The sequence below is a fragment of the Protopterus annectens genome, chromosome 8.part0 (genome assembly GCF_019279795.1).
Source record: "Protopterus annectens isolate FY-2018-M chromosome 8.part0, PAN1.0, whole genome shotgun sequence".
Classification (NCBI taxonomy): domain Eukaryota; kingdom Metazoa; phylum Chordata; order Ceratodontiformes; family Protopteridae; genus Protopterus; species Protopterus annectens.
This window is the reverse complement of record NC_056741.1, coordinates 1,297,395,926-1,297,423,834: the sequence shown is the minus strand read 5'-3', so window position 1 is coordinate 1,297,423,834 and position 27,909 is coordinate 1,297,395,926. Positions and strand designations below refer to the sequence as shown.

The following is a 27,909-nucleotide window of genomic DNA, read 5'->3' as shown; positions in this document are numbered from 1 at the left end:
TTTTGTCTCAGCACAACTATCAAATTCTGCGCACACTGCTCCAAACTCTGAATCTTGCAGCATGGCTAATCAACTGATAATTCAAACCACATCTCTCAGTAACCCTGTGATGGATGTCATTTTGGAAATCAGAAGGCCTAGTACTAGAAAATCTTGTGCTGACAAATGGAAGAGATTCTGTGCTTGGAACCAAGCACAAAGAATAGACACAGCAAAGCCCAATATTCCACAGAGTTTTACAATACTTAACTGAGATGCAATGCTTGACAAGGGCCCGTCTTTTTCTTCAATCCATGCCTCTGCCATCTCGGTTCATTACAACACAGGGCCTCCTCTCTTTTTTCATCCACTACTAAAACAGTATCTCAGGGGGGCCAAAAATTTAAGACCTCCCAGGAAAGCGCCAACTCCTGCATGGGACCTCAATTTTGTGCTGGAAAAACTCACCCTGTCTCCTTTTGAACCAGCAGCTACTGCTGATATAAAATTTCTTTCTTGGAAGACAGCTTTTCTTTTGGCAGTCAGTTCAGCTAGAAGGGTTTCAGAACTACAGACTCTCATGGCAGTGGAGCCTTTCATTATTTTTTACTGGGACAGAGTGGCCCTCAGGACCAATCCTTCTTTATGCCTAAGGTGGGTATCCGCTGTTAACCAGACCATTCACCTGCCAACTTTTTTCCCAAATCCGCAGAACAAGGGGGAGCAGATTCTGCATTCATTGGATGTACACAGACAACTAAGATTCTATTTAAACAGGACAAAATCTCTAAGAAAGTCTGAGCAACTATTGGTAGCATTTGCTGCAGGATCAGATGGGAAGGCGATATCAAAGCAGACTATTTCTAAATGGATAAGCCATTGCATTCGTTTCTGCTACTTGCACCATGGTAAACCTGTGCCCAAGGGAATCAGATCCCATTCCACCAGGGCTGCCTCCACTTCAGCAGCTTTTCTCAGAGGGGTACCTACCAGAGACATTCTAGAAGCTGCTACTTGGAGCTCAGTGCATACGTTCACAAAGCATTATCATTTACCTCTCTCCTCTAAATCCAGGGCAGGCTTTGCCACTGCAGTCCTGCAGGGCCTTATATGTGCTCCTAATGCTGTTTAGCTCCATCCTCCCATCCATAGCTTTGGGATTCTACCCAAATGTAATGACTGCAACAGTGAAACATGAAGAACATAATACAGTTGTGTACACTTACCATAAATGTAGATGTTCGATTGTATTCACTGTTGCAGTCCGGGTTACCCACCCGCCAGCCCCCTTTTCTATACCTTTTTCTTTCCTTCACTATACTCAAAAGCCTTTGGGTGTATTTGCTTTTAGTTGAAGGTAATTTTTTTGTTTCTAAGATGCATTTATACATTTACTGTTTATACATATAATTTTGCTCCCCATTTGGGGGGGCACCTGACATCCGGGGCAAGAAAAACTGATTAAAATTGCGTCGGCTGCATGTTTTATACCCCTGACGACCTGACGTCATGGAAGAGGAGACAGCAACCTACGCAGGACCCAAGACTTTGTTATTCAGGCCGACTGAGGGCAACCTGCCAGCTGATTACCCAAATGTAATGGCTGGAACAGTGAATACACACTACATTTATGGTAAGTGTACACAGCTGTACTTTTTGTGTCTTGTTCAACGCCCGAACCATTTGTCGTTGGGCCCTTTTTGTCTCAATATTTCCATTCTCGATCTCCGTATTCGGAAATGGCTTCGGTAAGCCATCCGACTACCGATATTCCGAAAAAACATAAGGATAAAGACAGAGACAGACTGCACAGGTCCAAAACTGCCGACGCCGCTTCCATTAAACTAGTCGCCAGTTCGCCGGTACTCAGTGAAGCTCTTTCGCAGCCCCTGATGCCTGCTTCACTGGATTCACAGGGCTCTACCGAGACCTGTTCGGAGTCCGGTATGCAGCAAGACTCTTCGACTTTGGAACCTGCGGATGTCTCTACCTTGAATGGGTCCGGAGCCATAGAGTAAGCACCGGCTTCTGAGGAAGTTCTTCGCACTACTGATGTTCGACACAAACCAACTACTTCAGTTCTGAATAAAACTACTGAGTTTCTAAGGCCAAAAGTACATGCTACCCCTAGAAAACTGAAGACCAAAGCGCATGCACCTGCCCCCTTGCCCACAACATCAGATGCTTAGAATGGCAGAAGACCTTATTATGCTGATTAGAGGAAGTCAGCCTTTCCCTGCTAAGAGAAAAAGAGATCTGTCCCCAGCAGCTTTAACAGACCAACAGTCCGACAACTATGAGGCTTCTGATTATGAAGACATGCCCTTATCTGCTTATGAGGATTCAGATGCAGAGGAATCCATCCCCTCTGCCTCTCCGCCACAGAATTTTTATTTTGGTGAAACCTTACATACTTTGAGAGCATTTCCATTGGGAATGCCAAGACTATCCTCTGTCCAAAAAGAGACTCAAGAGAATTTCTAGACTTGCCACAACATAGGCCTTTAGCAATAGCCTCAGTCTTGGAAGTTGATGTCTTTATGGAATCCAGTCCTAATCCTGATACTTTACCCTCTGCTCGTAGGAAACCAGACGGGTACTGCAGAGTACCTGACTCTCACAAATTCCTTTTTAAAAAATCCTACTGCTGACAAAGAGGTCATTTCCCAGGGGCGTAAAGGTATCAAAGCAACTACAGCTAGGAATCCCACCCCTTCGGACAGGGAGTCCAGAGCTCTGGACAGATGGGGTAAGAAAGTATATACCTCTGCAACTCTCGCCATTAGGGCTTTGAATTGTCAGTTTCACATGCTGAAGTACCAACAACATATTATGGAATTTATTAAGCACAAAATAGATACCTTTACAGACTGTGCAGAAAATAAAGAATTGCAAAAGCTTTTGCATTCTGCAAGCCAAGTCAGCAAGCATACATTGCAGTGTGGCTTTGACTTCCTAGAAGCATCTTGCAGGGCAGCAGTCACTGGTTCTGTCCTGAGATGGCATACTTGGCTTAAGGAGCAGACCTTGCCAGACCATGTCAAATCAAGGTTATTAGATGCTCCTTTGAACAATGACAATCTGTTTGGCACCAAAGCAGAAGAGGCTCTTAAAAAGATGGAAGAAAAAGCTAAATCTATGCAGACAGTCAAAGTTTTCTTCCAAGTACATCCACCTAGATTCAGTAGGCATTGTCCCTCAAAACATTGGTCCTTTCCAGCCCCCGCGAGGCCATCTAAAGCTAGACCCAAGGGAAACAGACCCCCCCCCTCCAGACTACAGTCTCAGGGTATGCAGAGATCTAAGCAATGGAGTGCCCCCATCTCTAAAGCAGGGAGTGCTAAGCCACCCCTTTATGGAAAGAATTCCCAATGACTTCTCAAGTCCACTCCCCACCTCTGCCCAACTGCTTGTGCCCCTAGGAGGAGAACTTGCCCTTCATGTACAAAACTGGATTTCCATCACCAATGATGGGTTCTCAGCATTGTACCCAGGGGTACAAATTTTACTTCCACTCACTGCCACCCCCAAAAGGGTTCCCAGACCTTCATCCAAACCAGTGGGGTAGAGGCACAATACCAAGTTCTATTCCTGCTCTCTATAAGGGCAATTCAACCTGTTCATGTGAAACAGATAGGTCAAGGATTCTTTTCCAGACTTTTCCCGATACCCAAAAAAGAGGGTACTTGGTGCCCAATCCTAGATCTTTCAATTCTCAACACCTTCCTGGTGGTACCAAAATTCAAAATGCTTACCCTGCAGCAGCTTCTACCTATGCTAGGCAAAGATGCCTGGTTAGTCACCCTAGACTTAAAAGAAGCTTGTCTGCACATCCCTATAAGGGAGTCATGCAGGAAATATCTATGCTTCACTGCAGGATTTATGCATTCAGTTCTCTGCACTTCCCTTTGGCTTATCCACTGCTCCCAGAGTATTCACAAAATGCCTGCCTCCAGCCATTGCTTACTGCAGTATTCAAATTTACCCGTACTTAGATGACTGATTCAGGCAGACAGTCAGGAAATGCTTTTGCAGCACCTGACATTTGTAAAAACTGGGAGCAAATTTGGACACAGCATCCCAGATGGCATTCCTCACTCCAGAAAAACGAGCCTTTCTGACGGACTATTTTACTTAAATGGTCACCAAATCTCAGCTATCTGCAAGGAAAATCCTGCAGGCCCTAGGGTTCATGGCTTCATGCATCCTACTAATTCCATATGCCGGACTGCATATTTATTTTATTTTTTTATTTTACATTTGTTTACCGGGGGTGTCTGAGCCGAAAAGGCCCTTTTTCAGCAGATGCCCAGAGAGAAAAGCTCCACACAGAAAAATTAGATACCTTTAGTTATTTAGACAGAGTATGGATTTCCAGGTCCTGAGAATGTTGGCACCAAAGATTTTTTTTAAGTACCATTGAAGTTTAAGGAAACTTCAATGGTACTTAAAAGTCTTTGGTGCCAACATTCTCAGGACCTGGAAATCATCATTCCTATCATACCCTAAGGACAGAGTTTCTTTGGTGGGCAGCAGCATGCAACCACAACAAGGGACTGCCCTTTACTCAACCCCACACAGCCCATACCCTAACCACAAATGCATCAGACTATGACTGGGGTGCATACATGGGCGGCAAGTGCATTCAGGGCCACTAGACCCCAAGTCAAATTCATCAGCACATCAACCAAAAAGAGATGCTAGCTGTGCAGCACGCTCAGACAGCTTTCAGATCCCTGTTCTCTCACCAGGACACCTGTTAATAAAAATGGACAACATCACAGTTGTGGTATATCAACAAGCAGGGGGGAACCCACTCTGCAGGCTAGCCATGGCCCTGTGGAACACTGCCTTGGACATGCAGGTCAGTCTGCAAGCTCAATTCCTGCCAGGCAAACAAAACTCACTGGCAGATGACTTAAGCAGAAATCTCCTAGACACACACTAGTGGCAATTAGAGCCCAGCACCTTCAACCTTCTGATTCAGACATGGGGGACCCCAGGGGTGGACCTCTTTGCCTCCCCCTGCAATCACCAGCTCAGCAAATTCTGCATCAGGACACCTCACAACAGGGCCTGAAAAGTGGATGCTTTGTCCTTTCAGTGAGTAAATCTCTCAATCTATGCCCCCCCCCCCTCTGTCCCTTCTCTCAAGAGTATTGCTCAAGATAAGACAGGACAGACAAAGGACAATTCTGATTGCCCCGCAATGGCCATGCCAACACTGGTACCCACTCCTGCGCAACCTTTCACCAGTGCCACTCTGGCACCTACACCTGAACCCAACCTTGCGCTCTCAGCAGGGGGACAGATCTTGCATCCACAACTGCAAACCCTAAATCTTGCAGCATGGCTTATTCCTTGAATTTTCCCCCAGTAACCAGCCTAAGCAAGCAGGTGCTGGACATCATTCTTGAAGCCAGAAAGACCCAGTACAAGGAAATCCTATACTGATAAGTGGAAAAGGTACTGATCTTGGATTCAATCTAAAGGAGAGGACACAACTCTGCCCTTCCTGCCTCTAATCCTGGATTACTTATTAGATCTACTCCACAGGGGCCTATCCTTCTCCATTAAGATCCATGCCTCTGCCATTTTAGCTCATTACAACACTGAGCCACCTCTCTTCTCTCACCCTGTTATCAAACAGTTTCTGAGAGGGGCAAACAACTTAAGGCTGCCAAGGAGAGCACCCACCCCTGCTTGGGACCTTAGCTTTGTACTGGAAAAAGCTTGCGCTTTCCCCTTGGAGCCTGCAGCTTCAGCAGAGTTAAAATTCCTCTCTTGGAAAACAACCTTGCTTCTGGCCATCACTTCAGCTAGAAGAGTGTCTGAGCTACAAGCACTTATGGCTGTGTAACCCTTCATTATTTTCCATGTTGACAGAGTTTCCCTCAGGGCTAACCCTTCCTTTATGCCTAAAGTGGTGTTCAGTGTGACTCTCAACCAATCTATCCATTTGGCAACTTTCTTCCCTAATCCTCAAAATAAAGGGGAAAGGATCCTGCACTCCTTGGATGTGCACAGACAGCTCGGATTCTACCTAAGCCCTTCAGGCAATCTGACCAATTACTAGGCAGCTTTGCACCAGGCGCAGAGGGCAAGGCCATTTCAAAACTATTTCCAAATGGATAGCACAATGCATCCATTTCTGCTACAAGCACCATGGGAAACCACCCATCAGGGGGTCAGAACACATTAAACTAGGGCAACTTCTACCTCTACAGCATTCCTCAGTGGACTCCCTACCAGGGACATCCTGGAAGCTGCTACCTGGAGTTCTGTACACACCTTAACCAAGCATTACCACCTGCCCATCTTTTACAAATCTAGGGTGGGTTTTGCAACAGCAGTCATGCAAGGCATACGAGCCAGCCCCAACTCTTCATGACTGCCGCCACCCTTCTTCAGCTTTGGGAATCTACCCAAATGCGATGACTGCAACAGTGAAACATGAAGAACATAGTACAGTTGTGTACCTTACCATGAATATAGATGTTCAAGTGTATTCACTGTTGCAGTCCTGGTTTCCCTCCCTCCAGCCCCCTTGTCTGTCATTCTCTCCTCTCTGTCTATTACTCACCCCTTTCATGGGTATTGGTATTTGCTTGTTACTGGTGGTGTTTTTCCCCACCATAACCTAGCTCCCTATTTGGGGGAGCCCCTGACATTTGGGGCAAGAAAAACTGATGTAATGGCGTCGGCTGCCTGTTTTTATACCCCTGACAACCTGATGTCACTCCTGGAATGACGACAACCGACGCAGAAATACTAAGTCTCTGGAGCGACAGCAACCGATGCAGAAATACTAAGTCTCTGGTATTCGGGCCGACTGAGGGCTACCTGCAGGCAGATAACCCAAGTGTAATGACTGCAACAGTGAATACACTCAAACATCTACATTTATTGTAAGTGTACACAACTGTACTTTCTTGTATGTAATGGAGCTTTTCTCCCTGGACCTCTGCTGAAAATGGGCTTCTGTCCAGTCGGGCTATCCTGGTAAACAAATATCAGATAAAATAATCCTCCTTTTATTCCCAGGGTCGTTAATAAATTGCCTCTTAATCAGTCTATTAATTTGTCCTCCTTTTATCCTTTTCCACAGTCTGCTCGTGAGAATGTTCTTCACACCTTAGATATGCATAGGCAGCTGAGATATGATTTGGATAAAACTAAGGCCATTTTCATGTCTGAGCAACTTTCTTTCCTTTCTTCCCAGATCTCTGTTTGCTATTCCTAAGCAAACCACATGTTGTTCGTGTTTCACTGTTGCAGTCATTACATTTGGGTAATCTGCTGGCAGGTTACCCTCAGTCAGCCTGAATAACAGTCTTGGGTCCTGTGTCAGTTGCTGTCTCCTCTTCCATGATGTCAGGTCGTCAGGGGTATAAAACATGCAGCTGTGACACCATTTTAATCAGTCTTTCTTGCCGTGCGGTGCCCGAAGCAGTTCGCAAGTGCCGGTCAGTCAACTCCTGAAATTTTCGTTTTCGAGTTTCAGAACTGAAGTCTTCAAACTAAAGCTAAGTACCACGTTGAGGAAACTTTTTCTTGCTCCTTACTGATGTCAGTAAAAGTTAATAATTGCTTTACTTGTGGGAAGCAAATACGTCAAGGATTTTCATTTGTACTGTATTCCTTGCCTAGGCCCTGATCACAACGTACCTTGCTGTCGCTTTTGTGCTAAATTCAACCAACGCACTATTAAGCGTCGGTGTATTTTTGCTTCTAAATATTTTGGGTCAAGATTCAACTATCCTGAAATGTAGTCGGTTAGCAATCCGACTACCGGAATAAACAAAAAACGCAAGGAAAAAGACAGACACAGACCGAGGTCCAAAACCGATGAAGCTTCTCCTAAGCCGTTTCGCCGGTACTCAGTGAGACACTTTCGCAGCCCCTGATGCCCGCTACTTTTGAGTCGCAGGCCTCTACCGAGACCCATTCAGAGTCTGGTATGCCGCGAGATTCTGCAAGTATCGAACCCTTGGATGTCTCTCCCTTGGATGGGTCCAGAGCCGCTGAGCAGGCACCGGCTTCTGAGGCTGTTTTCAGGCCTCGACATTTGTATATTAAACTGACGCCATCATCAAAAACAAGGCCAAAATCTACTATGTCTAAAAAACTGACGCATGAGCCTTGTGCTCAGGCCCCTATGCCTAAAAAACAAATGATCAAAATGGCTGAGGATTTAATTACCTTGATCAGGGGTTCCCACCCACCCCCCCACCCACCCCTGCTAAGAGGCCTAGGCAAGGCACTGATTATGAATCTTCAGGTCAGGTTTTCATTTCTTCTGATTCCTCTTCTGATCAGGAATTTTCTTTTCCACCTTATGAGGACTCTGATGCAGAGGAATCCATCTCTTCTGCTGCTTTTCCTGAGGATTATTCTTTTGGAGAGACTTTGCATACTTTGAGGGAACATTTTCATTGGGAGAGTCAGGACTTCTTAGAATCCAAAAAGAGGTTTAGGGATTTTCTTCTACTTCCTCAGCATAGGTCTTTGGCAAATACCTCCTGTATTAGACATTGCTGATTTCTCAGAATCAAGCATGGCTCCTGATTCCCTGCCTCCAACTCCTAGTAAGCCAAACAGATATCTTGCTGCTGACCCTGAAATTATTTCTCAGGGTCCCAAGGGTGTTAAGGCTTCTACAGCCAAAAATCGTACCCCTTCTGATAGAGACTCCTGGACGCTGGATAGATGGGAAAGAAGGCTTATACGTCTGCAACCTTGGCAATCAGGGCTTTAAACTGCCAGTTTCATATGCTTAAATATCAGCAGCATGTTATGGGCTTACTGAAACAGAAAATTATGTTGATTTCTGATTGTGTGGAAAATAGAGTTACAAGATTTATTGCATTCAGCAGAACAGGTTGGAAAGCATACTTTACAATGTGGTTTTGATTCCTTGGAGGCTTCTTGCAGGGCCGCCATAACTGGATCTGTAATAAGGCATGCTTGGCTCAAGGAGCAAAATCTGCCTGATCATGTTAAAGCTAAATTGTTGGATGCCCCTTTACAGCAGGACAGTCTGTCTGGTAATAAGGCAGAAGAGGTTTTAAAAAAGATGGAAGACAAAGCTAAATCTATGCAAACTAAATATTTCTTGCAAGTGCAGCCACCCAGGTTCAGTAGACACTGGCCTATTAAGAATTGGTCCTTTACTGTGTCCAACAGAGCCTCTCAGGGCAAACCCAGATGCCCCAAAGGCTCCAGGTTTCAATCACAAGGATCTTACAGGTCAAAGCAATGGGGTGCCTCCACCTCCAGATCAGAAGTAACCGTACAGTAAACAGTCTCAGTGACTTTCCTCTGCCATCTCCAAGCACTTATCTTTTGGCAGCCCCTTTGGGGGGAAAACTAGCGCTTCATGCTCAAAATTGGCATTTAGTTACTCAGGGCAAGTGGATATTAAACATAGTATCCCAGGGGTACAGATTTCATTTCCACACATTGCCAATTCCAAACGGATGGCCACATCTGCCACCAAACCAGTGGGCAGAGGCCCAGAAACAAGTCATGTCCCTCATGGATATGGGGGTTATTCAGCCAGAGCCAGAAAAGGAAAAAGGACAAGGATTTTATTCAAGACTTTTCCTGGCACCCAGAAAAGACAAAACATGGCATCCAATTCTGGAATTATTCATTCTAAATGCGTTCCTGGACATTCCAAAATTCAAAATGCTGACTTTACAACAGCTACTGCCTATGCTAGGCAAGAATGCCTGGTTGGTAACTCTAGACTTAAGAGGCATACCTGCATATCCCAATAAGGGAATCTTGCAGAAGATACCTCTGCTTCAAAGCAGGGTTTTTTTGCATTACCAATTCTCTGCACTGCCCTTTGGCTTATCTACTGCACCCGGGGTCTTTACAAAGTGCGTGGCACCAGTAATTGCATTTTGCAGACAAACATTCAAATTTATCCATATCTGGACGATTGTCTCTTTCAGGCAGAGGGCAAGGACACTCTTCAATATCTGGCATTTGTAAAAAGGCTTCTAGCATGCCTAGGGTACACCATAAACGAAAATAAATCACAACTGGTACCCCCTGAAATAATTACATTCCTGGGTGCAAGCTTGAATACAACTGCCCAGGTGGCTTACCTCATGCCAGACAAATTCAATTGACAACATACTTCAAACAAGTGGCAACAAAAACCCAGCTCTCTGCAAGACAAATTCTGAAGGCTTTGGGATTCATGGCATCCTGCATTCTACTAATTCCATATGCAAGACTGCATATGAGGAAACTTCAATGGTACCTAAAAAGCTTATGGAGTCAACATTGTCACAGCCTGGAAACAATGATTCCTGTCAATGACTGTCTGCAACAGGTTTTTCTTTGGTGGGCAGAGGCATGTCACCAAAACAAGGGACTGTCATTCATTCTACCCCTGCCACCCAAACCCTAACTACAGACACATCAGACTATGGTTGGGGGGGGGGGGGGCATCTGGCAGGGAGATGCATTCAGGGCAAATGGAGCCCAAGCCAAATGCATCTACTTATCAACCAGAAAGAAATGCTAGCTGTACAGAATGCTCTGACAGCCTTCAAGGACTTCCTTCATCCAGGACAACTACTGATAAAGACGGACAACACCACAGTTATGTGGTACATAAGCAGGGGGGGTACCCACTCCTACCCCCTTTGCAGACTAGCCATGGCCTTGTGGAACACAGTCTTATCTTACCAAATACATCTTCAAGCTCAATTCCTGCCAGGAAAGCAAAATACTCTGGCAGACGACCTGAGCAGAAAGCTTATGGACACGCACGAATGGAAACTGGATCCACAAATCTTCAGCATGTTAACACGAAAATGGGGAGCCAGACATAGATCTATCTGCCTCTCCCCAAAACTATCAATTGGACAAATTCTGCACAAGAACTCATCACAAAAAAGCATGGAAAGTGGATGCTCTATCCTTCATCTGGAAAAACCTATCAGTGTATGCCTTTCCCCCTCTACCTCTACTCTCTAAGGTCTTACTAAAAGTCAGACAGAAAAAAACAAAAATGATTCTAATTGCTCCGAACTGGCCTCGCCAACACTGGTACCCGCTTCTAAGGAGTATGTCGCAACTTCCTCTTGGTACTTGCCTCAAACACCTCACCTATTATCTCAGCAGAACTATCAAATTCTGCACACTCTGCTCCAAACACTGAATCTTGCAGCATGGCTAATCAACTAATTTCACCAACCACATCTCTCAGTAAACCTGTGATGGATGTCATTTTGGAGGCCAGAAGGCCTAGGACTAGAAAATCTTATGCTGATAAATGGAAGAGATTCTGTGCTTGGAACTAAGCACAAGGAATAGACACAGTAAAGCCCAGTATTCCTCAGATTTTGCAATACTTAACTGAGATGCTTCACAAGGGCCTATCTTTTTCTTCAATAAAAATCCATGCCTCTGCCATCTCGGCTCATTACAACACAGAGCCTCCCCCTCTTTTCTCATCCCCTGCTAAAACAGTACCTCAGAGGGGGCAAAAATTTAAGGCCTCCCAGGAGAGCGCCAACTCCTCATAGGACCTCAATTTTGTGCTGGAAAAACTCACCCTACCTCGTTTTGAACCATCAGCTACTGTGGATATAAAATTTCTTTCTTGGAAGACTGCCTTTCTTTTGGCAGTCACTTCAGCTAGAAGGGTTTCAGAACTACAGGCTCTCATGGCAGTGGTGCCTTTCATTATCTTTTACCCGGACAGGGTGGCTCTCGGGACCAATCCTTCTTTTATGCCTAAGGTGGTATCCAGTGTGGCTGTTAACCAGACCATTCACCTGCCAACTTTTTTCCCAAATCCGCAGAACAAGGGGGAGCGGATTCTGCATTCATTGGATGTACACAGACTAAGATTCTACTTAAACAGGACAAAATCTCTAAGGAAGTCTGAGCAACTACTGGTGGCATTTGCTACATGATCAGAGGGGAAGGCTATATCATAGCAGACTATTTCTAAATGGATAAGCCATTGTATTCGTTTCTGCTACTTGCACCATGGTAAACCTTTGCCCAAGGTGACCAGATCACATTCCACCCGGGCTGCCTTTACTTCAGCAGCTTTTCTCAGAGGGGTTCCTACCAGAGACATTCTAGAAGCTGCTACTTGGAGCTCAGTTAATACGTTCACAAAGCATTACCATTTACCTCTCTTTTCTAAATCCAGTGCAGGCTTTGCCACTGCAGTCCTGCAGGGCCTTATAGCTGCTCCTAATACTGTTTAATTCCATCCTCCCATTCATAGCTTTGGGATTCTACCCAAATGTAATGACTGCAACAGTGAAACACGAAGAACATAGTACAGTTGTGTACACTTACCATAAATGTAGATGTTCGAGTGTATTCACTGTTGCAGTCTGGGTTACCCACCCGCCAGCCCCCTTTCTATACCTCTTCTTTCCTTCACTATGCTCAGAAGCCTTTGTGGTGTATTTTCTTTTAGTTGAAGGTAAATTTTGTGTGTTCTAAAGTGCATTTATATATTTATAGTTATATTTCTATTTGGGGGGCACCTGACATCTGGGGCAAGAAAAACTGATTAAAATGGCGTCATCTGCATGTTTTATACCCCTGACGACCTGTCGCTATGGAAGAGGAGACAGCAACTGACGCAGGACCCAAGACTTTGTTATTCAGGCCGACTGAGGGAAACCTGCCAGCAGATTACCCAAATGTAATGACTGCAACAGTGAATACACTCTAACATCTATATTTATGGTAAGTGTACACAACTGTACATGTGATAGTGTTCAATCTCGCCGTTTGTTCTTACACATGGGTTCGGAGCCGATCCTCGGCTCCGTGTCGGCCGCTTGCAAGCTCTGCATCGAGAAGAAGCTCGAGACAACCTAATACCCACAATCCCCCTCTGCCTTTACCTCAGATCTAGTTTGCCGCTGCTGCGTTCGCATCACTGGGATCTAGCTCGAGCAACTTCAGATAAGAAATAACTTTATTATTGTTATTTTTTGAGAAAAAATTATTCTAAAAGTACTTTTTGGTGACATAGTGTATGTGTGTGTGGTAAGGTAGAAATACTCGGTACCGTTAAGTTTAATTAAAGTTGTTAGAGTTTTTCGGGGCCTTCCACCCTTACTTGAATTTGTCAACCGCGCTGACTTATAAATCGGCATCGACCTTTTAATCTGGATTTGTCTCTCTACTGGACTTGACCTTTTTTCTCTTACCTGTTTCTTCTTTAAGATGTCTGAGAAAATTAAATCAGGTTTTAAACGTTGCCAGTGTGGCCAAAAATGTCAGTTACTGACAACCATAGTTCCTGTGTCTACTGCCTTGGCCCTCTCCACTTACAAGAGGACTGTTCAATTTGTCACTCTTTTAGTGGGAGGGTCATGACAGATAGGCGCAGGAAACTCATGGACAGGGGTTATTAAAACCTTCCTTTCAGGAGGCTCTGGATGCTTCAGACCAGGCATCCAAATCCTCGAAGGAATCGAAGACGTGGAGCCCAAGTCATCGGCTCTGAGCTCTTCGGTAAAGTTAGATCACCTGTTCCACAGACTTGGGGCGAGTGTTCAACTGTTGTCAGTTCGAGCCTCGAGTCTTGGAACCGTGATGGAGCTCCCTCCTCGACTCTATTGAGGTCGGCTCCGTCTTGGTTCCTTCGACCCGTTCTTCTTCTAAGCTCTCCGATATCGATGTGGATCGTGTGGTGCAGAAGTTATTGGAGCATTCGGCCCTATCCAAACTTATTTCGGTTTCCACCCAGTTGGTGTCGAAACTTGAAGGCCTCCCATTGTCTCCATCCATTCCTCCTCCGAGACCTGTCCAGTCTTTGGAGCCGGAAGAAGTTGATCTTCTGATTGTGGAGCCCTCGGGTCCAGAACCGTCCTTTTCTCAGACTATTCCTCTCACCTCGACTCCGTCGGATCCGGTACCGGAGTCTCGGAGCCGACGATCTGTCCTTGGTTCCGGGGCCGAGAGTCGAACCGACGTTTCGGTTCCGACTCTTCCCCTCGAGGCCTCGGCGGATCGATTCTGCTCCGTCCTCGGGTCGATGCCTTCGTGCCTGTCTGGGATTCTTCCCATTTCTTCGAACTGGGAGATTCTTCGACTCGGGACCCGGGGGCCTTCGATCTCATGAGGAAGGTGTTGTCTACCCAGACAACCACATCAGTAGAAGCAACCTCTCCTCCCCATAAAGGGCCATTATCCTCCTCTGCACCCACGGCTACATCCAAGCGTCGAGCACCGGTGTCTCAGCCACCCCTGGAGGGTGCCCCCTCTTCCTCGGAGGCTTCTTCGGATGCTCCCCATGAAGAAGTCCCTAGGAAAAGATTGTGTAAGAGGAGACACTTAGATTCTCCACAAGAATCTTTGACATCCGATACTGACTTGGATGAGTCAGAAGGGTCCCCTAAGTCACCTTCAGAAGATGTCTCTTTTTCTGACATATTGGAGATCATTGAAACAGAGAGGTGACTGTCAGTCCCTTCCCCCTTCTGAGGATGAGTCAGTCTTGCTGAAGGCATTTGGTGCTCGCCCTTCCTCCTCTTGGGTCACTCCGCCCTTCGATGAATTAATGGAACTTATTGCTCGAAGGGCGTGGGAGGCTCCTGACACAGTGGAACCAGTCCCTAGGAAGCCTAATAAGTATATCACTGCACCCCAGGACAAGACTTACTTGAAAAAAGGAGTTCCAGTGGATGCTATGGTGGTGGCAGCGGCCACGAAAAAGGAGATGTCGGAATCTTCCTCATCTGTCCATCCCCCTAATAAAGATTCTAGGACTATGGACAGGTATGGGAAGCGCATTTTTAGTTCAGCGGCTTTTTCCATGAGATCCCTGAACTATTTGACCCACTTTACACGACTACAGAGGGATCTAGTCAAAGAGTTGGGAGATACCCTCCAGGGTACTACAGATGCTGCTGTCTCAGAGAAAGTGACAGCAACTTAATACCCTTACATCCATTGTAAACTCGTCCATGAGGCTGATCTCTTACGCAGCCGAAGGTTCGAGTAGGGCAGCAGCTTCAGCGATTGCTCTTCGCAGACAATCCTGGATGCGCTTATGTTCATTGCGGAAGCCTTCAAGTCTTCCTTTACTAACGCCCCATTTGACGGTGCCACTCTTTTGGCCCCAAAGTAAAGGAGACCCTTACCGGTGTGAGCAGGAGGAAAGACTCTGTCTGCTGTCGGAGTCCGTTTTCCACCCCAACCAGACCGTACCCCAAAGGGCAACGTGGTGGAAAAATGTGGTTTGAAAACCCCAAGGATCTTTCCCAGGCACACAGGGTGATGCCCTTCTAGAGGCAGAGGAGGGGCAGAGGTGGAAGACGCCGCCCTGGCGGCAGAGGGGTCCGCAGAATCAAGGTGACAGGGATACACTCCCTGGTAAACCTTTCCAGCACTCCTGAGAGGAGGCCCGACTGTCCTGCTCTGGAGGCAGTCGGGTCGCTAGCTTTATACCCTCAGGCCTGGCAAAACATAACTACAGACAAGTGGGTAAAAAGCGTGGTTACCAGAGGTTACAATATACCATTTCTATCCTATCCCATTCCAAAGAAAAGACTCCCAGATGTACCGCCCCATCTGAGAGAGCCAGCAGCTATAGAAATTTCAAAGCTGCTAGAAAAAAAGTCTCATCCAACCAGTCCCAGCGGACCAAAGAGGATTCGGAACTTACTCAAGGTTCTTTTTAGTTCCAAAGAAAACAGGGGACTGGAGGCCCATTCTGGACCTAAGCGACCTCAATACCTTCGTCAAGAAAGAAAAGTTCCGAATGGTCACGCTTCAATCGATCCTTCCATTCTTACAGAAGGACGACTGGATGTGCTCAATAGATCTGAAGGATGCATACTACCACATCAAAATGGCCAGGGCATCCAGAGATCATTTAAAGCTTCCGGCTGGGTGCCAGTCACTTTCAGTTTCGAGCCCTGCCCTTTGGTCTGACCTCAGCCCCAGGGTCTTCACCAAATGCATGGCAGTGGTAGCGTCTCACTTGAGACGCCTAGGATTCCAGGTGTTTCCGTATCTGGACGACTGGCTCCTTTCTGCCACCACCCAGCGTCAACTAGTACAGGCCAGAGACTACACTCTTCAACTGTGTATTCACCTAGGAATTTCCGTAAACTTGGAAAATCCTTACTACAGCCATCACAGCGTATCTTATTCATAGGAGCGGAATTAGATACACATCAGTTAATTCTAAGACTTCCTCCAGAAAGGATACTTTCACTTCAGACTCACATACGTCTTCTTCTCTTGTCCAGGAAATCCCCAGCAAAACTGGTACTGAAGGTTTTGGGACTCATGTCAGCTTCTCTTATTGCAATTCCCTTGGGAAGACTGCACATGAGAGTCCTACAATGGCTACTGTTTGCACAATGGTCGTTCCAACAACTACCTCTAACACACGAGATTCTTATAACGAACACATGCAAAACACACCTAAACTGGTGGCTTCAGACTTGCAACCTTTCCAAGGGGAGACCATTTGTGCTACCCACGCCTACAGTTACGGTGACCACGGACGCTTCCCTGATAGGGTGGGGGGACATCTTTCAGGGACAGACAGTCCAAGGCGAATGGACCAATTTAGAGTACAATCTGCACATCAATGTTCTAGAGTTGAGGGCAGTGTTTCTAGCGTTGCAACACTTTGCTCCCCTTCTTCCTCTGGGAACTATTGCAGTTCAGACGGACAACATGTCGGTAGTCTGGTACATAAACAAGCAAGGGGGAACCAAGTCCTATCAGCTATGCAGAGAGGCCATGAGAATCTGGCAATGGGCGGAGTCCACGGGTCGCTTTCTGATAGCAACGCACATCCCGGGGTCATCCAACGTCATAGCCGACAGGCTGAGCAGAGCAATACTGTTACCGCATGAGTGGTCCCTAAAACAGTCAGTGGCGAAAAGATTTTTCGCGTGGGGCCAGCCTTCCTGCGATCTGTTTGCGTCTCCAATGAACGCCAAATGCAGGAGCTACTTTGCCCTATTACCCCTCCAGGGAAGTCCCCAGGGACGCACTGATTCACGATTGGCCCCGGGTCTCCTGTACGCATTTCCTCCCTTCCCCCTGATCTCAAAGTTTCTCCAGAAAGCCAACAACCTACACAGGACAATAATCCTCATTGCCCCATTCTGGTCTCGTCAAATTTGGTTCCCCTTCCTCATGACACACTGCATTCGGGGACCCTGGATCCTGGACCCAGAGCCAGATCTATTGACTCACTCGTCAGGGGCTCCCCACCCCTCGCTCTTGTCCCTCCATCTAGCAGCTTGGCTGCTCCAATTCCCAACTTAGCCAGGTCTGATCTTCTTTCGACTGCAGTTCAGAATATATTAGTGGCTTCTCATAAAGTTTCCACTACTAAAACATATACTAGTAAATGGAAGCGCTTTGTATTCTGGGCGAATACACAGCAAGTGGACCCTGTTATAGCTCCTTTGAATAAAATATTAGAGTTTTTAACAGACTTGTTCCATCAGGGTGCTTCTCCTGCCACATTAAGAGTTCAATTGGCTGCCATTTCTAATTTCCATGTGGAAGAATGTGGGGCTCCTGTTATGGCCCACAGACTTTGTAAAGCCTTTTAAAAGGGCTTTTCATATTAGACCACCAATTAGATCTCCTACGTCACCTTGGAGTCTAAACTTATTATTATCTAAGTTGATGCTGCCCCTTTGAACCAGCCTCCTCTTGCCCATTGAAATTTTTGTCGTGGAAGACTCTCTTTTTGGTAGCCATTACATCCGCTAGGCGAGTATCTGAACTTCAAGCTCTCTCCATTAAACACCCTTATTTGATCTTTCACTCTGACAGAGTTTCTCTTCGCACTAATTCATCCTTCCTTCCTAAAGTTTGTTCTATTAACAATATTAATCAGTCCATTGAATTACCCACTTTCTTCAAGAATCACTCCAATAAAATGGAGTATATGTTGCACAAATTAGATGTCCACAGACAACTAAGGTTTTACTTGGATAGAACAAAAGATCACAGGAAATCTGATCAACTTTTTGTAGCCTTTGCTGATAACAGAAAAGGAGTAGCGGTTACTAAAAGAACTCTTTCTAAGTGGTTAACTGATTGTATCATCTATGTCTATGATTCTTCAGATCAAACTCTTTTGCACAAACCCGAAGCACATTCCACAAGGTCAGTGTCTACATCCCTGGCTCATGCAGCTCGCCTACCACTAGACGCTATTTGTGCGGCTGCTACTTGGTCTAAACCACATACATTCATTTCTCATTATAAGGTAGACAAGGTTTCTAGGGACAGGGCAACCTTTGGTTCCACTGTGCTCAAGAACGTCCTTCCGTGAGTTCCTCAGGAACAAGGAGCTAGGGACGCTACCCATGTGTAAGAACAAACAGCGAGATTGAACACTATCACATATAGAAGTTATGTCCTTACCATAACGTTCCATGTGGAGTGTTCATCTCGCCTTTGTTCTTACATTCCCACCCTCCCACCCTTAGGAAGAACGTTCAGTTTGGTGCCTGGTCTGGGGCATTCTGCTTCTGCATTGCAGTTGTTGTATATATAGTTAACATGTATATATATATATATATATTTATATATATAGACTCTCAGTTTCTGTGCATATGTGATATTGGCATGAGTGTTCTCTCTCTGACTGTTGGTTTGCTTGCAAACTAGATCTGAGGTAAAGGCAGAGGGGGATTGTGGGTATTAGGTTGTCTCGAGCTTCTTCTCGATGCAGAGCTTGCAAGCGGCCGACACGGAGCCGAGGATCGGCTCCGAACCCATGTGTAAGAACAAAGGCGAGATGAACACTCCACATGGAACGTTATGGTAAGGACATAACTTCTATTTTCTTCATGGATCTCTAAGGCCAATTCTTTTTGTTATTGCTTTCATGGGAAGTGCCTTCCTGCCTTTGTAAAGGCTCACTCTACCAGGGCTGTGGCTTCCTCTGGTGCTTTTTTTCAAAGGATTGGATACCAACTCCATCCTTGATGCTGTTACTTTCACTTCTGTGCATACCTTTACTATAAGTATTACAAATTAGATATCTACTTACTAGCCAGTAACTAAAGTTTACTAAAATGGGCAGTTACTGGATCTTGTCAGTTTCTTCTTCACTCTGGTAGAGCTGAAAATAAGCTGTTGATCAGTGTGCAGGCTTTTTGGAAAGCCCACTTCAGAAGCATCTTTATACCGAAATCTGTGTACAGTCCAACCACATCATGTTTTCACTCAGCCTGTAAAACACACACACACTATTGAAACAAGATTTTGCAGGTTTGTACTGCGTTCCTAGAAAACATCATTATGAGGAACATTAAAGGACATTATTTGGCTCCCTCTATCACTTAGACACCCTCTTAATCAGTGCCGTACTGTTTAAAATCCTAAATTTGCAATACTGGATTCTAGTTGAAAAGATTATTGTTGCTAAGATAACAAAGGTGGTGCTTAAGAGGTAACAGTGTTTGGGGGGGGGGGGTTTGTTAGTCCAGACCCCTTTAGAATCAAATTGGAGTCCAGCTGCATGTACTTAAGTGCAAAAACATCTTCAGGAGGAAGCCTTTTTTCCTGTTTTAGGGGCAGTGATTAATGTTCAGCTTCCCATCGTTGTTTTACTTGTAGTTTACAGGATGTTGACATTTTTGTAGACTTGAACCAGTATGTAAATGCTGTGTTATATCTTGCATTGTAGTTTCATCTGCATTGCTCTTTATTCCTGCCTCTCCTGCTTTCACTGGTAACCTTCTTTGCTATGAATATACTTTATCATGAGTTATATATTTCTGCTTTCTGAGCCCATATCATAACTGAAAAGCGTCAGTAGATCAGTTCGCCAACCTGGTTAAAAAAAAAGTAAAAATATTTAGGGGAGAAAACAAGTAATTTGTGAAGTGTTAAATGTTCAGGGAGTTTTGGTAAATTGACTAAATTTACTGATGTTCTCTAAAGTCTGCACTAAAGAAAGTAAATGTTTTTTTTTTTTTCAGATTTAAGTACATTAAACTAAAATCTTGTAAAGTTAAACTTTTTTTGCAACTTAAACTTTTGTGCATTTTCTTTTAGAAACCAACACACCCAACTACTGGATTAATAGCCATAACTATGGCTTTGCATTACTGTGACATGGTATACGTGGCAGGATTTGGTTATCCAGGTTTAAATGATACACAAGTTCCAATACATTACTATGAAACTCGGACAATTAAGTCAATGGAAGTAAGTAAAATAGTTTTAGCAGTTCTTCATTTCTCTGCCTTTTTTTTTTTTTTATTTTGGCTTAAGTCAATTTTTTAAATATTTTTGCATGAGTAGGCTGAAGGTATTTCACTTTTAACATTGGTAACTTAGAAGAATGAAAATGTTTTTAAGAAGCAGTCTGAAAAGACAAATTAACTTCATATCACCATTTCTACTTTTCTTTTCTTGTAAAAGATTGAAGGTTGATACTTTACTTGACTGTGTTCAGTAAAAGTTGGTAGGACATTTAGGGACGTACAGGTTAGGACTTCTAATAGGTACCACCTATGCAGAACTCTATACATTTGACCAAAAAAATAAATAAATAAATAATTCGGCCTGGATTGCCACCCAGTCTGTCAACTCCAACCTCGTCAGATCGAGACAAGAGTCTGATTTGAATCTTTGGAGCTTGAATTTGAGGAGAATGGTCAACTAAGAAACTGCCAGAGCCATTACTTCCTCTCAGGGCATCTGCTGTCAGTAGTTTGAGTCCATGTCAGCCTCAGAGCTGGGTTGAGTTGGAACGTCAGGGTCTTTTTCTGCTCCACCTGTTAGAGAGACTTCCTCAGCTCCAGTTTCCTCCACAGCTTTTGAGAACTTCCAACGGGTCCTCTCAAGGTCAAGATAAGAGGTACCCCCATCTTATTCAGATCCAACCCAACCTCAGATGTTTTCTGTTCCAGAATACACTACTATTTGTTGACAGGGACAGGCAGCTTCCGTGAGCCTTTGGGAAGTTCTGTCCTTGAGCTTTCCAGTCTGATTCAGACCCATCGCCATGTACACTTCGTTCCTGCTTTATTTGAACAGGTACACAGAAAGATTTCCAAATGGAAGAAAGAGAATTGACTAAGGAGATTAGCAATTCTTCTTTCAGGTAATTTGCCAGCAGATATCCAGAAGGCTATGGAATCCCAGCTGTCTACCTTCTCTCCTATTTTTAATGTTTCCATACGTCTGCTTTCAAATGCTGCCAGTGGGGCAGCCAGTGCAGTTGCTACTGGCATAGCCGTATGCAGTTATGTGATTTTGAGGAAGACTTTGACATTCTTCATTAATGCCTCTCTTAATAGTACCACCTTGCTTGGTCTGAAGTTTAAAGAAACAACTAGAGGCAAACAGGATGGTAAGGTCCTTTTTGCCATTGGAATCCACATCTCTCCTCCTCAGAGAATCTTCTGTAGGAATCCGTGAGGAAGGAAGATTATCTAGAAATCACAGGGTCCTAATCAGGATCAGGATGCTTCTTTGGAAAGACTTCCCTTTGGCAGAGGAAGGGGGTTATTTTAATAGCATCACCTAGGGGGCTGAGGCAGTCTGCAGAACCGAAGATTTTGCAGGTCCTTTTCCAAGAATTGCTTCCACTGCTCTTGAAGGGTTGCCTGACTGCTACACTCTGGAGGCAGTCAGGGAATGCTTATCCCTAGACTGTCAAACCCGGAGCGTCTTAACATCGATTCTTGGTTAAGAGTAATAACCAGAGGATACTCAATATTTCTAACAATGCTTCGTACAAAATCCAGCATTCCCTTAATACCACTCAGTTGGAGTCCGCAACAGTAGAAGTGGAAAAGCTGTTGGAAAGAGTCATCCAGCAGGTCCCACCATTCCAGGTAGGATCCGGTGTCTACTCCAGGATGTTCGTGTTTTACTGCTGCAGTCATTACACTTGGGGTTATCTTGCCATCAGGCAGTCCTGCAGTTAGCCAGAGTTCCAAAGTATTGGTCCTGCGTCGGTTGCTGTCGCCTACTCCCTGACGTCAGTGCGTCAGGGGTATATAAGAAGCAGCCGCCATTTTCTTCAGTCTTTCTTGCCGTGCGGTGCCCGAAGCAAAAGCAGTTCGCAAGTGCTGGTCGGCCGACTCCTGAGATATCTATTTCGAATTTCAGAACCAAAGTCTTCAATAAAGCTAAGTACCCCATTGGGGAAACTTTTTCTTGCCTCAGACCGATGTCAGTAAAAGTTAATAATGGTATTTCTTGTGGGAAGCAAATACCTCATAAGGATTTTCATTCTTACTGTATTCCCTGCCTAGGCCCAGATCACAACTTCACTAGTTTCTGGTTTTGTGCTAGATTTAACAAATGCACTATTAAACATCGGTTTGATTTTGCTCGCCATTATTTTGGCCGAAGGTTTAATTATAACATGCCGTCGGAACAACCGACGACCGGAATTCACAAAAAAAAGCAAAGATAAGGATAAGGACAGGCATCCGAGGCCCAAAACTGATGAAGCCTCTTCTAGGCCAATCGCCGGTTCTCAGTGAGGCACTTTCGCAGCCCCTGACACCCGCTACCTCAGAGCCGCAGGCCACGACCGACTCCCACATGGAGTTGCCTAGGCCTCTGGATACTCAAGGTGTTGGGCCTACGGAGACTAACCCTTCAGATGGGTCCGGAGCCGCTGAGCAGGCATCTGCTTCTGAGGGTGTTTTCAGACCTTCACAACTTACCATTGCATCTACAGCCAAGTCTTAAACTACATTAAAGACAAAGAAGCAAGTACAGTATTCACCTGGACAGGCCTCCATGCCTAAAAAGCAGATGCTCAAAATGGCCGAAGACTTAATTACTCTGATCAGGGGTTCCCATCCCCCTCCTGATAAAAGGCCTAGGCAGGATACAGAGTATGATTCCTCTGATCAGGTTTCAATATATTCTGATTCCTCTTCAGACCAGGGATATTCTTTACCCCCCTATGAGGACTCTGTTGCTGAAGAATCAATTCCTTCAGCCTCTCCTCCTGAGGATTACTTTTTTGGGGAAACTTTACATACCATGAGGGAGCATTTCCATTGGGAGGGCCAGGATTACTCAGAATTCAAGAAAAGGCTCAGAGACCTTCTTTTATTGCCTCAGCACAGGCCCCTTGCTATTCCACCAGTGTTGGATATTGTGGACGATGTGTTCTCTGAATCTAGTTTAAATCCAGATTCTTTACCCCCTGCTCCAGTCAAGCCAGACAGGTACTACAGAGTCCCTGACTCTCACAAATTTCTTTATAAAAACCCTGCTGCTGACCCAGAAACTATTTCCCAGAGTCCCAAAGGGGTCAAGGCCTCTATGGCTAAAAAATCCAGTTCCCTTGGACAGGGATTCTAGAGCATTAGACAGATGGGGGAAGAAAGGTTACACCTCTGCAACTTTAGCAGTAAGGGCTTTAAACTGCCAGTTTCACATGCTTAAATATCAACAATATTTACTGTCTCAGTTAAAACAGAAAATGAGTACAAGTGCAGAACAACCTGATTTTAAGGAAATGCAGGATTTATTGCATACAGCTGAACAAGTGGGAAAGCATACTTTGCAATGTGGTTTTGATTCATTAGAAGCTTCTTGTAGAGCAGCAGTTACAGGATCTGTGATTCAAAGACATGCTTGCTTAAAGGAACAAACCTTACCAGACCATGTTAAGGCAAAATTATTGGATGCTCCATTACAGCAAGATATTTTATTTGGTGTTAAGGCAGAAGAGGGATTAAAGAAAATGGAGGATAAGGCAAAATCTATGCAAACAGTGAAGGATTTCTTGCAAGTACAACCACCAAGATTTAGCAGGAATTGGCCTACGAAAAATTGGTCCTTTCCAGTGTCAGCCAGACCACAAAGAGGCAGATACAGACACCCAAGAGGCAGATCTCAGCCCCAAGGCTCTTACAGACCACGACAGTGGGGTGCTTCAACCCCAAAAGGAGGTGAGGACAAGTCGCAACCTTACAGGAAACAGTCCCAGTGACTTCCCCCTTCCAATGCCAAACTGTTCCCTTTTGGCAGCTCCCTTAGGGGGAAAACTAGCACTTTTTTCACAAAACTATCAAGCAATCACCCAAGACAAATGGGTGCTGAATATTGTGTCTCAAGGTTACAGGTTCCATTTTCACACTTTACCAAGGCTAAAAGGTATGCCAGACCTGCCACACAATCAATGGGCAGAGGCACAAAAACAAATTACAACCCTCATGAATATGAGAGCTATTCAAAAAGTACCACAGCTGGAACAAGGACAAGGATTTTACTCAAGACTCTTCCTGGTCCCCAGAAAGGACAAAGCCTGGAGACCCATACTAGACCTTTCCACTCTAAATACTTATCTGGATGTTCCGAAATTCAAAATGTTGACACTACGACAGCTTCTTCCCATGTTGGTCAAGAAAGCTTGGCTTGTTACTTTGGACCTCAAAGAGGCATACCTGCATGTCCCTGTCAGACAAAATTGCAGAAGATACCTCATTCATAGCTGGTTCAATGCACTACCAATTCTCTGCACTGCCCTTTGGCTTATCTACTGTGCCCAGGGTCTTCACAAAGTGCCTGGCACCAGTAATTGCATTTTGCAGACAAAAAGGAATTCAAATATATCCATACCTGGACGACTGCCTGATTCAAGCGGAGAGCAGGGATATTCTTCTAAAGCATCTGGCTTTGTAAAAAAGTTGTTAAGTTGCCTAGGGTACACAGTAAACGAAAAGAAGTTAAAACTAGTGCCCTCACAAGAGATAATATTCCTGGGTGCCAGCTTAAATACAACGGACCAGATGGCTTATCTCACGCCAGATAAGGACAACTGACTCAGTATTTTCAAATGATGGCAACAAAGTCCCAACTCCCCGCAAGAAAAATTCTGCAGGCTTGGGATTCATGGCATCCTGCATTCTACTAATTCCATATGCCAGACTGCATATGAGAAAATTACAGTGGTACCTAAAAAGTGTTTGGACTCACTCTCGCAGCTTGGAAACAGTAATACCACTAATTCCCTGCCTACAACAGGAGTTTTGATGGTGGGCACAGGCATGTCACCTCAACAAGGGTCAGCCTTTCACTGTTCCCACAGCCAAGCAGACTTTAACAACAGATGCTTCGGATTACGCCTGGGGAGCACACATGGCAGGAAAATCTATTCAGGGCAAATGGACCACAGACCAAATGCATCTTCACATCAATCAAAAAGAGATGTTGGCTGTACAAAATGCCCTAACAGCTTTCCAGGACCTTCTGCATCCAGGACAGTTACTATTAAAGACAGACACCACCGTAATGTGGTACATAAACAAGCAAGGGAGCACTCATTCTTACTCCCTATGCAGACAAGCCATGACCTTGTGGAGCACCGCTATAACTTATCAAGTTCATCTGCAAGCACAATTCCTGCCAGGAAAGAAAAACACTCTGGCAGACGACAACATCATGAATTCTCACGAGTGGAAATTAAATCCACAAGTTTTCAGCAGGATAATACAAAAATGGGGGTGCCCGGACATAGATCTCTTTGCCTCACCACTGAATTGCCAACTACAAGAATTCTGCACAAGGACTTCTCGCACAAGCATGGAAAGTGGATGCTCTTTCGTTCAGCTAGAAAAGCCTAAACATTTATGCCTTCCTACCTCTGCCTCTCCTTTCAAAGGTACTCCTAAAAGCCAGACAAGACAAACCACAGATGATTCTGATTGCTTCAGACTGGCCACGCCAGCACTGGTACCCAATCTTAAAGAACTTAGCTCAAGGCCCACCTTGGATTTTGCCTCAAATTCCACACCACCTGACTCAGCAAAACAATCGGATCCTGCACAGTCAGCTCAAAACCTTAAACCTGGCTACATGTCAGATTCATTAGCCAAACGGACAACACCTCTATCTAAAGCTGTTATGGATGTTATTTTGGAGGCCAGGAGGCCTAGCACTAGGAAATCTTATTCAGAAAAGTGGAAGAGATTCTGTGCCTGGAACCAGGCTCAAAGCCTTGACCCTCTTGTCCCTAACATTCCTCGGATACTACAATACTTAACTGAGATGCTGAACAAAGGACTATCCTTCTCATCCATTAAGATCCATGCTTCTGCCATTTCGACCCATTACAACACAGATCCTCTTATTTTCTCTCATCCATTGCTAAAGCAGTACCTCAGAGGGGCTAAAAACATAAGACCGCCCCGGAGAGCACCAGCTCCTACTTGGGATCTCAATTTTTGTCTTGGGAAAACTCACTTTACCTCCTTTTGAGCCAGCCAATTCAGCAGAATTAAAATATATATCATGGAAAACTGCTGTGCTACTGGCAAATAACCTCAGCAGGAAGAGTCTCAGAACTACAGGCACTAATGGCAGTGGAACCTTTCATCATTTTCCACCAAGACAGGGTTTCTCTAAGAACAAACCCTTCATTTATGCCTAAGGTGGTATCCGATGTGGCTCTTAACCAAACTATTCACTTGCCAACATTTTATCCAAATCCCCAGAATAAAGGGGAGAGAATTCTACATTCCTTGGATATACACAGGCAGTTATGCTTCTATTTGGACAAAACAAAAGCTTATGCTGCAAGATCACAGGGAAAGGCTATTTCAAAGCAGACCATTTCAAAGTGGATAGGACACTGTATCAGGTTTTGCTACACACAACATGGGAAACTTGTACCATCTAACATTAGACCACATTCCACCAAGGCAACTGCAACTTCCACTGCCTAACTTAGAGTACCACCTACTAAAGACATTTTGGAAGCTGCAACTTTGGAGTTCAGTGCACACCTTTACCAAGCGTTATCACTTGCCTCTTTACTCTAGATCCAGAGCTGGCTTTGCCACTGCAGTGCTGCAGGGCCTCATAGCCACACCAAATCCTCTATAGAACCAGCTACCTGACTCAGCTTTGGGATTCTACCCAAGTGTAATGACTGCAGCAGTGAAACACTATGAACATAGTACAGTTTTGTACCTACCATAAATGTAGATGTTCGAGTGTCTTCACTGCTGCAGTCCTGGTTACCCACCCGCCATCCCCTCTTTCTTAGCTGGGTCTTATCTAGATCTTTCTACACTTTACTACCTATGTGGTGTATTTGCTGGTTACTGAAGGTTTTGTTTTTACCTTACTGTATGTTTTGTAAGCAATATGTATTGCCTATCTTTTTGGGGGCACCTGACATCCGGGGCAAGAAAAACTGAAGAAAATTGCGTCGGCTGCTTCTTATATACCTCTGATGCACTGACGTCAGGGAGGAGGCGACAGCAACCGACGCCGGACCAAGACTTTGGAACTCTGGCCGACTGCGGGACCGCCTGATGGCAAGATAACACAAGTATAATGACTGCAGGAGTGAAGACACTCGAACATCTACATTTATGGTAGGTACAAAACTGTACTTTCTTTAGTTCCAAAGAGGACAGGAGAACCAAGTCATTTAAACCAGTATTTGAAACTGACAAAATTTCAGATGGTCGCAATTCAGTCTATTTTACCTCTATTCAAAAAGGACAACTGTATGTGCTTGGTAGAGCTCCAGGATGCCTAATATGTGAAGATACACAGGTGTTCCATGAGATTTCTGCATTTGTCTGGTAGCCAATCACTTCCAATCCAGAGTTCTACCCTTGGGACTCACCAGTACCCCCTGGGTGTTTACCAAATGTATGGCAGCAGTGACAGTCTGCCTCAGACTGTAGGGTTACAGGGGTTCCTATACTTAGACAACTGGCTCTTAACCACTCAACCAGGGATCTGTTTAATTCTCCAGTGGAGTGTGTCAGTCCAGTTCACAGCTTGGGAATTATGGTCAATCTACAGATAAGCAACTTGTCACCAACTCTGTCATTATTTTTCAGATGCCACCTGAACACAACACAAATAGCCACCCTGCCACAACTAGGATTCTGTCAGTCCAGGTCCAATCCAGTCCATTTACACCAGCATGGCTAA

General features: G+C 44.9%; 1 protein-coding gene across 1 annotated transcript in view; it reads left to right on the top strand.

The window, feature by feature from the left end:
• Positions 1–27,909, top strand: part of ST3GAL4 (ST3 beta-galactoside alpha-2,3-sialyltransferase 4) — a gene marked incomplete in the record, with an annotated part of 1,396,457 nt that overhangs the window by 1,079,242 nt on the left and 289,306 nt on the right. Inside the window, 1 exon segment of the mRNA XM_044080811.1 lies at positions 20,032–20,184. Within this exon segment, the coding sequence (XP_043936746.1) occupies positions 20,032–20,184 (153 nt within the window).